At 34.6% G+C, this 15,061-nt stretch overlaps 1 protein-coding gene across 1 annotated transcript in view; it reads right to left on the bottom strand.

The window, feature by feature from the left end:
* Positions 1 to 3,231: 3,231 nt before the first annotated feature.
* LOC149773087 (uncharacterized) overlaps positions 3,232 to 15,061 on the bottom strand; it is a 53,597-nt gene continuing 41,767 nt past the window's right edge. The window contains exons 8-10 of the mRNA XM_089946896.1: positions 14,140 to 14,220; positions 10,485 to 10,689; positions 3,232 to 8,476 (exon numbers count right to left, since the gene is read on the bottom strand). Of these exons, the coding sequence (XP_089803022.1) occupies positions 10,489 to 10,689; positions 14,140 to 14,220 (282 nt within the window). The 3' untranslated portion in view covers positions 3,232 to 8,476; positions 10,485 to 10,488. The remainder of the gene's footprint in view (positions 8,477 to 10,484; positions 10,690 to 14,139; positions 14,221 to 15,061) is intronic.

Here is a 15,061-nt window from a genome sequence, read left to right as displayed (position 1 = left end):
AACTTATTGCTGAATTCTGCTTGTTTCTGTTGCATAATTTACAGTGACCCCGAGTGGTCTAAAGCGCTAACCGTTACAGATAATTTCCATCTCACCTCTGTCTGCGTGGGTTCGAGTCTCGGATTCGGCCAATGTCGGTTTGTGAGAAGGCATGCTACTTGTTTGTTAGGGGTCGGTGGTTCTTTCAGGGGTTTTCTCGGGTTCTTCCTCCACCATTTATACTGGCCGCCATTTATAGCCCATTTTGTACTGAAAAATGGCGTTAAGGTGGCGCTCTACAGTTTCGTATTTTGCATAGGGGGATAGGATTTTAAAATTTCCCCGGCTTTCCGCACTGGTTATACTGGCTATTTAAAAAAGACCTCGTATATCTTAGGTATAATTCATAAAACCTTTAATTTCTTTTATTTTGATGTATGATTGATGGGTGTAACATGGGTTATAGAGTATACAGCTTGGCCTTACTTCAGATGTGCACCTTTAAAAAAAAGTGCTAGCTCTACTTAGTCATTTTCACTTCCTGAACTTCAAAAGTAAATTGTATAAAAAAGAGCCGATAACTTTTTTTTACATTTTATATATTTGGTAATTCATTCATTGCACTTTCAGAAGCTGGTATTGTCAAGTTTGGCAAAATTCATTTTCCTTATTTTAATAGCTGCTATGCATAGCGTACTTTAGACTAATTCAGGCTGATTTTTTTAACACAAGGGAGCAGTCATTTTAGTTAGCAGTGTGCTTAAATCATGCAAAATTTCCAAAAGTACAATATACAAAGAAATATCATCCCCATTACATTAATGTAGCATAGAGGTATGCCAACATTCTCTCCATTGTGCATGTTTTAAATGCAAACAACTTCACCTTACATACGTCACTCATACAAAAGTACATATTAACTGGTGAGCGCCCCCTAAACCCTACAACAACACTGTTTACAACCGCAGAGTCGTAATACTTCCGTCTATTCAAAAGTGGTCGGTGTCACAGAGGTCTTTACCAACTTCCCAAATGAAGTCATCAAAGAGATGAATCGCACACAGGGCTGACGGGGAGGGGCGCATACGTGGATATATCTTCGGGTCCCTGGCCAACCAACACCGTTTAAGTTTATAACAAAAAGAACAGAACAAGAATTTGAACTATGCGAGGTCCGGGTGTTTCTACGGCCATGATCGCACATTGTTATATCTGAGGACGAGTAAGATGCAGATAGATATACTATCTTATTAAAATTCAAATACTGTCGTTGAAAGTAATTCCCCTTTCGTATCCCTCCTCTCGATGATATCCCTGAACATCCGAAATTAATACCGGCTGAAACGTCGCCAAACGGAACAAAAGGTACTGGTAACTATTCAATGACATTACAAATATCAGACTGACTGATTTTAATGTGTTTGGAGGAAGATATAATGGGCAAGGTGTACAAGTTTAATATAATGACACACAAATGGTTATACCTGGTAATGTATAGTTTAAATTAATTTGGCTGTAAGGAGCTCTGTTATATAATGTTAAACGCCCATCCGGCGGCTTAATCAGTGTCCTAACAAGTTGTGGGTTATGACCTTTTATAATCAGCTGTGTCATTTGTGGAGATTTGAAAAATATCTGTGCTATGACGCTTTCTGACAATCTGGTAAATCATGCTTAGATGATTTTTAGAAGTTGTTTAAAGGATTTTCTATCTTCAGTACTGGCGGCCTTATTAAATAGTGGAAATACATTTGAATATATGGCACCTCAACACAGTAATGTTGATATTGTGCCAACAAAGATAAACCACAAATTTTAAAATTCTGTAAAACGTAAATAAAATAAAAGATACAAAAGCAACACAAGTAAAATCATTAAAACATCGTCACGATTTATAATATAAACCGTATTCCCTCAAAATTCCAAATGGTATATTCAAGATACCTTACTAGTGTCTGTAAAAGAAAATTGAGATGTAGGGCTACATTAATCTAAATAATAGTGGACAGTTTCTTTAACGGCACAGAACCAGTCCGTTGAAAGTTGTTTCTTAAACCGAAACTGATTATCAGAAATGTTGTTGTTGTTGTGGGGTTTAATGCCATTTTTCAGCACACGATAGGCTATGCATGACGGCCAGTATTAATGGCGGAGGAAGAACCCGGGAAAACCTCTGGGAAGAACCACCGACCCACGAGAAGCTACTGGCAAGCTTTCTCACATAACCAGATTGGCTGAATCCTAGACTCGAACCCACGCAGATAGAGGTGAGATGGCAGTGATCCGTAACGGAGCCCGCTTTAGACCACTCAGGGCCCCGATTATCAGAAATCATGATATCACATCGCCGTAGAACACACACATTAAAAGATTGTCAAAATAACTGTCGTGATAACTATAAGCCTATAATTATTGTTGTCTGCCATGTTATGAATTTTACTTTTCTTATAAGTATGACCTGTGTGAAATCATGTGGAACAGTTATGTACAAGCAAGTAAGCAAATAAATCACTAAAAGAACATAGAGTATAACATTCAGCAATTCAAAATGTTCTAAATGTATGTGGTGAAAACCAATATACAGCTTGGGATTTAATCACTGAATGATTAGTTCAACAAAAAAAGTGATCAAGAAAAATGGAAGTTATTAGAACAAACGCTGGTGGATAATGAATAAATGCTATAATTAAAAGTAAGAGCAGAATCCGGAATGGAAAATTCCATCGTGTAGCCCCCCCCCACCTTTCAGGTGAACCAAGTTTAAAGACATGTCTATGGGCTATACTCGAGTACTTCATAAAAAGTTTATTACAATAGTAAGAATGTCCAAGGAAAAGATAACAGTGAGTGCTAACAGAAAATCTAGGTGGTAAAACTTCAAAAGCAAATAAGGGCTCATTGCAAAGTATGTTAATGTAAAAACTAGTTCAAGTTCAGCCAAGTTATGTCCCTTTGTGACCAGTAATTTTCCAAATCGGTCATGATTCAGTTTGAGCACGATTGCACAAAACTATTCAACATGTAACGAAATGTTATGCACGTCATCAGGGGATGATAAAAAACCCCCCAAAACATTAAGTTTAATTAGATGAAACTGAATAATCATTTAAAATCTGCAGAACCACACATCAAGTACCCTCTTGATCAGAAATGAAATCTGTGCAGCACAGGAAGACTTTTATATGGAAAACATTACATGCCCTCCACCGGCAGGCATACAAAAGTAAAGAAAATAAATAAAAAATGAACAAATAAAGCCTATATACCTTTATTTACACATACTGAATATATTCAACATAGACAAACTACCTGTCAATGGTTATGATGCATAAGAACTTTATCAGAGTTAAATTGTCTGATGTTATAAAAGAATTCATCAAACATTCAAGAGAACATTGTAAAAAAATCATCACTGAAAATTATTTGTCAATTCAGTCACATAAATTTAACACCAGATTTAAAATTGAACTTGACTGAAATACTGTAATAACATGAAAATTAACAAGCTAAAACAAGGTCATATCTGCGTACTATTTACAGTTCTTTGTAAGAAAAAGATTAATTCAAGGCATAAATAAAACCTTAAATGACTTGCTTCATTTAATTTAAAAATCTGAAATGCCATTACTTTCAACAGGGACAGGACAGACGTTTTCTTGAGAAAAAAAGAAGCCCCCCCCGCAATTTATTCTGCTGCATGGTAAAATCATACAAGTCTCTTTATACTGTCAAATCTGATTTTTTTTTTTTAAAATCAAGATTCCTCCAATGGAAGTGCAGATCACAGAAAATATGCCTAATCTTAAATGTATGTCAACCCCATCTTCATTTCCCATCTTTGCTAATCCAATAATTTTTGTACATCATAGTTGGGTTGGAATTTGCATCTAACACTGTTAGGAACTTGGTGACACAATAGTTAGTTATGTTGAACTTGTGACCATAAGCACACTTTCAAATCCTACCCAGATCAGGCCTAGTCTGCCAATATGACATGTCGCTGGGCAAGGCACTTTACCCCCAACTGTCCTGGTACAAGAAAACCTTTAACGTAATAATGTGCTGTTAAACACCAAACAAGCAGAAACCATTGATAAGATTAACTCTCATATGAAAAGAATGAAAATAATACAGAGAAATATGCATATACATAAATGTTAAAAAAATCCTTAAAATTGAAAATCAGATATGAGTTACTGGGAATGAGGTGTCACCAATGAATGGTGTTATGTTGGTGCAGCTGTCTGCTTTAGATTGCAGAACTGGGAAACTTTGCACATCAGGTACACAGTTGGTGTTAAATACAGCAAATGATGCTGAAGCTAAACAACTTCAAAAACCATAACATCAAAATATAAACGTTGACGACAATGATGCTGTTGCCACCACCACCACCACCAAAAAAGTGATACCTATGTATCCCATTCACAGGCAAGGACATGTACAAAAAGGAAAAGTAAGGTATATGCTATTGCATTACAACTGCAATAAATACAAAAGGAGAGTCAAGAACATAAAAGAAAAAAAATATTATTTCTTGATCTAATTTTTGTCAGGTTCACATAACACAAACAAAAAACCATCAATTGGCAAATGATATCAAACTGAACAATAAATGGAAATAAAACTTGAATCAAAAGGCAAGAACTCTTAGATCAATCAAGGCTTAAATAGAATGTATGTAAAATACAAAAGTGAAAAAGTGGGCATGGAATCCTAGATAGTTATGTCACCAAATAAATGTCTCAAAATAGTCAATTTCCCCATCCCACTGAAAGAATTTTTTCTTTGCAAAATTTTTACTAATCGACTATCCTGCCAAGACAATCTATATTTTTTAAAATGATTTTTAATATGCTAATACCTTACTAGCTTTCAAAAGTCCTTTTCCAATGTGATTACTATAAACAACTATTGAATTGATAATAAATTATGTCACAAGTCCATTTTTTAAGATTCATGCCTTTTCCCCCCTAAAAAGCATATAGATGGGTGCACTGCACAAATGCTTAACCTCTTTAAGCAGAAAATTATGATTTTGGTTTTTGTGGGTTTTAAGCCAATTTTCAGCGTACAACAGGCTATACATAGGCAGTATATTAATAGAAGAAGAATCCTCGAAGACCCACAGAAAGTTATTGTCTAGTTTTCACACAACCACACTGGCACAGTCAAGAACTGAACCTATGTGGACAGAGGAAAGATACAAGTGATCTGTAATGATGAGTGCCTTCAAGCACTTGGCAATATACAAAGAAAGAAAAAAATCTCAAAGTATTTTGATTATTACTTGTCCATTAGTATCAAACCATTGCCCTTTGGAGCACAGAACTTATCCTTGTCATACTTGGGGGTTGTTCTAGTAAAACACTCGGGACACGGGAATCACTTTTAGCATGCAATACTGACCCACAGATGCAATATAGAATATCATTTTCATAGAAATTCTTTGAGTATTCAGAGTACCCTGACTATTGTTTCAACACATTTCCTTCTATGTATATCATGTACGTTTACGTTTAAATGGAACATACACTGCAACCATAGTAAACGTTTTTGCCCCATGTACCACGTTATGAAACACTGTAATAGAGTTAGAAGTAAAATGATAAAATTTGAGGTTTGTTTTCAAGGTTTTAAATATTTTTGAGGTTCAAGACAAAGAAGCAACAAGATTATCTCCATGGTGAGCATAAAATATATAAAAAAATATGATAAAGTAAATTACGAGTTTTCAAGTTTGTTTCTAAACAAAACAAAAATAAAGTGAAAAATTAATATATAAAAAAAATATTGCAAAGTTCAAGTGCTTACTCAACTATTAGGCTGGCATAAAAAGATATGTATGCAAATAAGCATTCTTTTGTGGGGTCAGGATATAACCTTTCACTTTTTAATATATAGAATTTTGCATTTTTTAAATATTTTTTTCCCCCCATCACTTTTTAAAGGCTTTTATTTTTCTTCCGGTTTCTGAGGTCTGTTTCTATCCCTGCTGTAACTACTCAATCCATGCCTCATTCTCATTGGTTGTGGGTAATGAGATGTTTCCACTGGTTGTAGGTAATAAGATAAGGTGTCCCCTGGTTGTAGGTAACGACAACAGGTTCAGCAGCAGAGGACACCTTATTTTATTACCTACAACCAATGGAAACGTTATCTCATTACCCACAACCAGTGAGAATGAGGCTTAAGTATAACATTTCAATGTCAAGAGATTACATCTGACCAAATCAAGGAACTATGCCTGTCCTAAAGCAATCTTTGCTTTTATGTACACTGGAAGAAAACAAATGGAAATATGCATCAGCAATGCTTATTAACCAAAAGCTTTTACTATATTTTCTTGACAAGAAAAATAATTTTTTGAACACTTTCTGCCATGTGAAAAATTTAACATTGTAAATAAATTGAAAATACATCTTCCATTGGAAAAGATGTAAGAGCTTAGTCTACCTGATAAAAAGCCAATTAGCTTTTGCAGACCAGATACGGAAAAGGTAAATAGTTTAAACAGATGCTTCAACTGTTACAAGAATTGAAATTACTTGCTTAGTTCTTTTTGTGGAAACGATTCCCACATTATGTAAATACCCCCCCCCATTTAGTACTTCAAGTTTATATGCAAACGACTTGCAAATAATTAGAGGCTTTTCTCTAATATATTAACAAGAAAAGACAAAGAGAATGTATATCACAAACTAAAATCTTATTACATTTTTGGGGGTATTTACAAAACGAACAGGAAAAAGTGCAATTTTTTAAATTATTATTTCCACATACAAGCTGGAGCAAATAACCACACATTCTGGGAAGTCAAGTGTGTGAGAGGAGGGAAGAGTATAAATTTACTAATGTATATTCTAAATAGAATATATACTTATTCACGGCTAGCACCAATAACTCGGATGAAAAACCTACCACATTAACATCACAGGCATATCATTTAGCTTTTTCACAATGTCACATTTTGAAGTATCTCAAGCAACAGTAAAACCCATACCCAAAATATTTTGTTAATGAAATCACTAAATTTACAAAATTCACAAAATATACAATAATCTCGATATATTTATGTGGCTTTTGCACTGATGGAATCATCTGCCTGTTTTCTTTGACGAAAAGTTCTTACTTTCAATTCTTAAGATAATTACAAACTGGTTAAATGCACAGCTTTTCATCACTCCATTCCGAATGTTGTACTATTAAAATAAGAGACTTGTTAAACTGAGCTTTACTGGAAGGTATTCTTTGAAATGATATCTAGTTTTTCAAAGATTTATAGCAAAGATCAACTGTAAAACCAAGCAGTTAACAGTCATCTTTTCTCATAGCAGACAGCTATGGAAAGGTGATACATGATTTACTTTCACTTGATCTTAGTCAAGAAGTAAACATAAAACAAAACTACAAAGTGAAATATTGTAGTCATTTAAAACATTTGCATGGAGTCAGGTGCATGATTCCAATGAAAATGGTAGTGAACTATTTACATCAATAGACATGCATGTAGTGATTAGTGTACAGATGAATTTACCATTTTCTCAACTGATCAGGTACTAGTACCTTCTCATTTAATAGGATGACTAAACTTAATTATGATGACTATAGGTATCACTAATATGTTGACAAAAATAGCCATCAATGGATGTTGGCAACCTTTATACATCACTTGGCAACTGAGTATATTTTTGCCCTCCTAACCTGATTTTGTTATACTAATAATTCTGAATTAAAATACCATATGATTTTTGTGAAAAACATCCCTTAAAAGATCATCAATTTAGGTACTAGTCATGGCTCCGATATTATGGATGAATGGATTGCAATGACCTGAACAATTCTTTAAAGTGTGCGGTCTTGAACCAAACAACTTATTAAACTTGTCATGACTTTGACCTCTAACCTAATATGAAAGAATTTAAAGGTTTCTTTATTAGCCTAAATGCAAGCCATCCTCAAAATTTGGTCAAGGTATGAGGTCTGGAATATAGTCATTATGCAAAAAACTGTTTCCCTCTTCCATCACAGTAGCCATGATCTTTGACCATTTGACTTTAAAACTATTAAGCTTTCTCGTTATCCCAAGTGTAAACAATCCAGAGACTAGTACATGTAGATGGTCTGGAACTCAAGTGACTGTGCAGAAATGAAATTGGTAAGACATGGACGGATGGAGAGACATCATAACATTATACTCTGCCTTAGGACAAGGATATAAAAACTGGTTTGGTGGTTTAATGGTTTTTAAGATAACAGTACAGAAACTATTCTGGAACAGTAACTATGAAAATAGAACCTCAACTTTGATAAATACAACAATCATGCAGCTGATTATTTACAATGCAAGAATAAAAAACTGCAGTCAATTCACGGCATTTGCCAAAATCAGTGAGCAGTGATGTTCACTGCCAACCTGAGGACTGCACTCAATATTCTTGCAGCTCTCCTCTCTTTATAGTCTGATGAAATCTCGAGCAGCAGATGGACAGTATACCTGTAATAACACAAAAAGAAACTAAGCTACTTCCATGATTTCCAGACCAATACCCCTCATTTTTTTTATTATTTTCTCACTCTCTCATCCTATCCCCTGGTGATCCAGGTGTCAAAGCCCATATATAATACATGCAATCCTACTACTAATTCAGATATGCCAACACTAACAAGACATCGGAAAGGCAAGTTTTTTCTCTCTCCACAAGCTAGATCAACTTTCAGTATTATTCAATAAACTATCATTTGGTGCTATTGTCAAATTGGAGAACACATTTTAAAACTTCAAGAGTGCGATCTGATGCAGTGATGGCAATATTAAGTTTAACTAAAGTGTTTGTAAAGTACACATAGATCTTGGTGACCAAAAGTTCAGATTCAGAAACAAGTTCCAAACCCCATGGATGTCAATGGCTTCTTGCTTGATCTCTTAAGTCTGCCCCTCCCCCAATAAACTGAATATTTCTTTTAACACTTCTATGCTGATTGTTTTAACTGTCCCTTTCACCAGACAAGTAAACTTCTGAATTTTGACCACACTAATCAAAATTTCAGTTGGGCTTGTTGTTTAATGATCAACACAGACCTGCCAACTCTTACAATTTTGCCGTAAGTCTTATAAAAATTATCCTTAAAATACGGATTAAAGGCATCATAGCAAAAACTAAGAAAAATGATCTTTGCCGAAAAAACCAGACAATTGGTTCATAGGGATTCTATTTCAATCCGGGTTTAATCTTATAGTGAAATTAATCAGAGAACCAGACTAACTTTACAGCAGAACCCCAGATGCTTGAAACTGCACCTATTTGTTCATGGGAAGCGTCTGTATGATCAAACTGTTGATGATAGAATTTTTTTAAAAATGGCACCCAGAAAGCAATGCATTAAGACGAAAAGGAAAATAAGTTTCTAAAAAAAGTGTTAATAATCAACACAGAATAAAAAGGATTATTTAGATTCTTGTGAATAAAAGCTGGAAAGGACACAATTACGCTAATTGGACATCACGTGCCAATTTGAGTATGTCTTGTGGCAGGAACTATGATTGCCTTCGTCATGTGAAATGGAAAAGAATTTCCAAGAATTATGTCAAGTTGAGACATAGCAACAAGTCACTGAGCTGCATAGGGCTTGGAACTTGAGGTAAATAAAGTATGCATACTTTACAAACTATTAATTATGTTTTCCAGCTTTACAATAGCAGTTATCGACATTTTGTTACGCCTTACTGAAAACTGGTCAATCTTAAGGAAAAAAATCAACTGCCTTACTGAGACGGACTCGTCAGGGTTGGCAGGTCTGTCAACAGGTACACAAATGCATGTACAATGCTGCTAAAAATTTTTATTAAAAACTCCAGCTAAGGTTGTGATATACTCATTGCAAGCCATCCATATTGGTAAATGTAGATTGTGGACAATGGAGTTGTTTGTAAACAAAAATAACAACAGTCAGATGGCTGAGCATCATCACAATATAAACATGAACTTATCTAATTCTAAATTCATTGTTCTTCTTTTTTTGAACAGTTCTTGACAATTACAGGATTTCAAGTGAGAAAAGTGGATTGGGTATGGATTTTGAGACAAATTACATAGGAAGATGTGCAAATCTGAGGAATGAACACCTGAATAAAACCAATTCAGGTCAAATAATCACCACCAGATGGTGCAAAATCACTTGATAAGACTTAGTCAATTCAGTTTGTTTTGCTATAAATGAATACATATAACACTGAGAAACCTCCAGATAATGTGAAAGGTGCCCCAAAACTACATGGAAAATTATTATAGGTCATAAAACAATTCTTTCGAAAATAAATTAGGGTGTTCCAAAATTTAGTCATTATGGTTATTTCAGTTTTAAAAAAATACTTTAATAGCAGCCAATTCAATTAGGCATACGATTTATACATGAAAAGGTGATTTTCTATGCACATGAAGCTTAATTTTTAAATGTCTGATATTTTCATAACAAATTAATAACAAACTGAAAGATCAACTTACCACATTATTTAAATGACAGAACAGCTTTAAGAGACACGTGGTCCGATGGAAAAAACTGGTTAGGTATGCCTCCCGTTTCCCTGATCTTCTCTGGATCTGCCAGTTTAAACACACCAACATTATCCAATGAGCTAGAGCTATAGAAGATGTAATCCACACAAGCACACATCACCTTGTTGTAAGAAGAAATCTTTGGCTCCTCTCCCTATTTGAGAAAAATAAAATGATTGAATTTAATTTCAATGCATCAATGTTCATTTCTTTAAATGTTATAGTATCACTTGCAAAAATGGTCTTTCTGATCTTGATCTGACAATACGATTCAAATATATATTTGCCTATTCTGAGGATAATCAAGGTAAAAAAAACCAAACAAATTAAACTGTCAATTGAATGTGTCCTATCACAGATGTGACAATATGCAGTATCCTTTATTTTACCCCAAAATTGTATTTCTTATTCAGAGCTCTTTACTAAATTTCTGACTAAGGAGTCAAAACTCCCAACTAATAAAACTAGGCTTGACAAATCGGTTTATCTTAAAATCGTGTTTTCCTTCCATTTAATGAGTGAACTCACCTCTTATGTACATTATTGCACGTGTTCAAATATTATTTAAAGTTGTTTCCTTTTCATAAAAGGCAATTCATTTCACAAGAGTTGTTTCATTTACTAAGACACTTAAATAACAACTTGGTTGATAAATGCAAGACTGTTGGTCGTCAATAAACAAAGACACAAATTTAGTACACTACTGTTGGATACAAGCTTAAAAAAAGCACATTTTCAAGGAACAAATTGGCAGAGGAAATTTATGTTGAAATATACACTATTTTAGGGGTAAAGTTAAACGACACTAAATATTGTACTCAATGCCAATTCTTACATATGCTTTGGAATGTTAAACGCGTGTTTAAGTGGCATAGTAGCCTTGTGATTGACATAATGGACTCCGACAAATCAGCACCAGGTTTGATTTCCAAATCAGGATGGGTCATCATCCATGCTGTACCTTTATGCAAGGCACTGCTTTAATTGCCCAACAAAATACAAAGTCAGAAGGCAAGAACACATTTAAAGAGTTTAACTCAACCAAACCAGAAATACACAATCATGCAGCAGTATACAAGGGGACTGCCTGGAGGATTGTTTGTACATTTCTGATCAATAACCTAAAGTTGTGAAGAAAAATGGTAATCTGTAAATGAGGCTCTCAGATTATCTTGTTAACATGTGTTGTTGTTGTTATAGGGTTTAATGCCATTTTTCATCACAAGATAGGCTATACATGGCGGCCAGTATTAATGGTGGAGGAAGAACCGGGAAAACCCCAGAAAGAACCACTGACCCACGAGAAGCTACTGGCAAGCTTTCTCACATACCCACGTTTGCTGAGCCCAAGACTCGAACCCACGCAGACAGAGGTGAGATGGCAGTGATCTGTGATGGAGAGCGCTTTAGACCACTCGGCCACTCGGGGCCCCTTGTTAACATGTGTACTGATGTATATGTGTGTATAAAGTATATATGTGTTATGAAAGTAACACCACCTTGCACATATTCTCACATACTGCGCTTTGGACACTCAACTAAAAATTTAAGCAAGACACCAGTCAGTATATTTTGTGGATCAAGTCCAGGGATTTTTCAACCATTTTCAAAACAGGACTCTTGTGTCCACAAAATTGGGAATTTTTTGCACATAAAAGTCAAACTGGGAAGAAATTGTGTTTACACATTAAAAACATTCACAAGGTGTAGGAAAGAAAAGGTTATTAAACATTTAATTATTCAACGTAAACATTAACTTTTTTGTCAAGGAAAAAATAGTCACTAAAGAAATGGACAGGACTATTTCATTGAAAGTTTTGCGGATTTTCTTTCAATACAACACATTAAAAAGGTATGGTAATGTAATAAAAACAATGTCAACTTTTATGTACATTTTCCAGACATGATTTTGGTCTTCAATAAAAAGAGTCATGAGGGGCAGCGCCCCCATCCAAAAACGCATCTTACACTCATAAAAATAATGCTCCTGGTGCAAGTTATGATCATAAGATAAACCAAAATAATCAGTAGAAAAACTAATAAACTTACCAAAAATGTGGAGTCATTTCACAATATTTATAGTCACATGAATCTGTTCTCCAATACTATTGATGCTGAAGTTATTTCATGTGCATGTCAATGTTCACATCATAATTAAGTCACAATAATTTCTCAATTTTAGCAGCAAATATATTATACTTATCTTTTTTCATAACAAATCTGTAAAATAAACACCCAAGTACATCAACTATATCCAAATAATCCCATATATTCACTTGTCTTTTTCTCCAATGGACACAACCTGTTCTAACCTCTTCCAACCACGATGAATGTAATTCAGATCTTTATTGCAGAGGTCACAAAATGCCAGTCCCCTAGTGTAGTTTTCTTATAAACTGACCAACTAAATTTTCATCTACTTTTTGCTCCAGCCATTCCCCAATGTTTTTAAACCTTTATCTAAACTTTTCGTGTTATGATTTCTATCAACAACTCGGGATGCCACGTTTTGCAAGCATGCTTCTGCTTTCCATTGCCATAAGTTTCCATTACATGAAGATTCACTGGATGAATTTAAACCTTTGACCAATCAGATAACTCTTTACACGGGTCATGTGCTAACTAATATATGGAACGAACAATTTACAAAGATCGTTGCAGAATAGGAGTGGATAGACCGTTTTGTAAAAAAACGGACTATATCAGGAAAAATTTGATTCAAGTCAGGAGAAAAGCAGAATTCTGCTTTAAAACGGAGAAAAATCATGTCTGTATTTCCCTTTCAAACAGAAAAGCGTAAAGCTAAAGTTTTGTGCTAATCTCAGGATCATAAATGCCAGAAAATATATTATCATCTTTGAATTCCCACCAAGTTAATCCTTCTATCCATCATTTCATTCAATAAACATATAAAAACCGGACTTCTGCTATGGAATGCATTACCAATTTTCAGCTATAACCTATTCTTGACAATGTTTTTCATCACACAATAACTGAGGTGAAACAAAAAAGGAAGTTTTATATACTATTCATCAGTATTTTTTTAATCTAATGAGAAAGTATGCAATAACATTAAGTTTAAAGTTACTATTTTGAACAACATAAATGTAGAACTTTCTACACTTACTTCTTTCCATTTTTGCAAACTTGGCCCAATTCTGGCTGGAGATAGGTCATTTCACACAAGTTTCCAGAATTTAGCATGGACCCTGAATTATTAGCCCAGGTTGTATTCACTTTTTAGATCTCTTGCCATACTCAGTTGTTGTTGTTATAGGGTTTAAAGCCATTTTTCAGCGCAAGATAGGCTATACATGGCAGTCAGTATTAAATGGTGGAGGAAGAACCGGGAAAACCTAGGAAAGAACCACGACCCACGAGAAGCTACCGGCAAGCTTTCTCACATATCCACATTTGCCGAGCCCAAGACTCGAACCCATGCAGACAGAGGTGAGATGGCAGTGATCCGTGACGGAGCCACTCAGGGCCCCGCCATACTCAGTAATTTCTCTCCAAATGTTAGTTATAGTAAAGGGCGTAAACTTTTTGTTTTGAAGTTCTGATTTGGAAAGTACTATGTGGACAAAATAAGAGACTGTTTTACCTGTGCAATTAAATAGGCACTTTTCAATGAGGAGGAGGTATGCTGGAACGCTTGCCATAATTTGTTCACTAATGCTTGTCTCTGAAAAACAAAGATCACATTAAATTCCAATCAAATGTACACCATATACGGTCAAACGTAAAAATAAAAGTTACCTTCTATTAAGCAATTACTTTGCTTTAACAACCACCTTTTCAAAGTTATAATAAGAAGTAAATGATATACAACAAATGAAACAACTCCAATTTGAGCAAGATACACCATACACATTGTACATGCTTTACATATAAAACCTGAAAATTGGGGGGAAATGATGAATTTTGAATAAATTAAATTGTATGGGATCATTTTGATTAATGTATATCATGTACATGTTTGGAAAAATTGGCAAACTTTGCATCCTTGCTCACCATCCCTTCAATATGAATTTATCTTTTGTTTCAAAACATTTCCTTATCATGATCTATATGGCTACAAGACCCAGACAAATAACTCATGATCATCACCAAATTAAAGTTTCAACATTAATCAACTACTAAAGGTGCCTAACTGAACTGCATTTCAGTATACCATGAGACTTACTAATGTGTGTACTTATTATACCTAGTTTGTTACTATTAGATGATATTAAATCAGCTCCACGCATCTTTCACAGCAGGTGCATTAGGCAGATTAAATACTAAATAATACTAGGTACTTGTTTATATGTGAGAGACACCAGCCACCTATGGTTTTTCACTTCTGCAGCAATACAGCATTTGTGAAAAGATGTTAATATTTCGTGTATTTGCCTCTTTGTGCATCAACATATATATCATCAGACCTTCAGATTAACAAATTTGTGTTCAGAAGGACTAGCAGATTGAGAAATTTACTAGTCCTCCCCACAAAACAATGTCAGACATGAATCGAGATTTACTAG

This window comes from Sinohyriopsis cumingii, unplaced genomic scaffold (assembly GCF_028554795.1).
Source record: "Sinohyriopsis cumingii isolate HCF-2022 unplaced genomic scaffold, ASM2855479v2 utg000913l, whole genome shotgun sequence".
Taxonomy (NCBI): Eukaryota; Metazoa; Mollusca; class Bivalvia; order Unionida; family Unionidae; genus Sinohyriopsis; species Sinohyriopsis cumingii.
The sequence above is the reverse complement of the archived record's forward strand: the minus strand, read 5'-3'. Positions and strand labels throughout refer to the sequence as shown.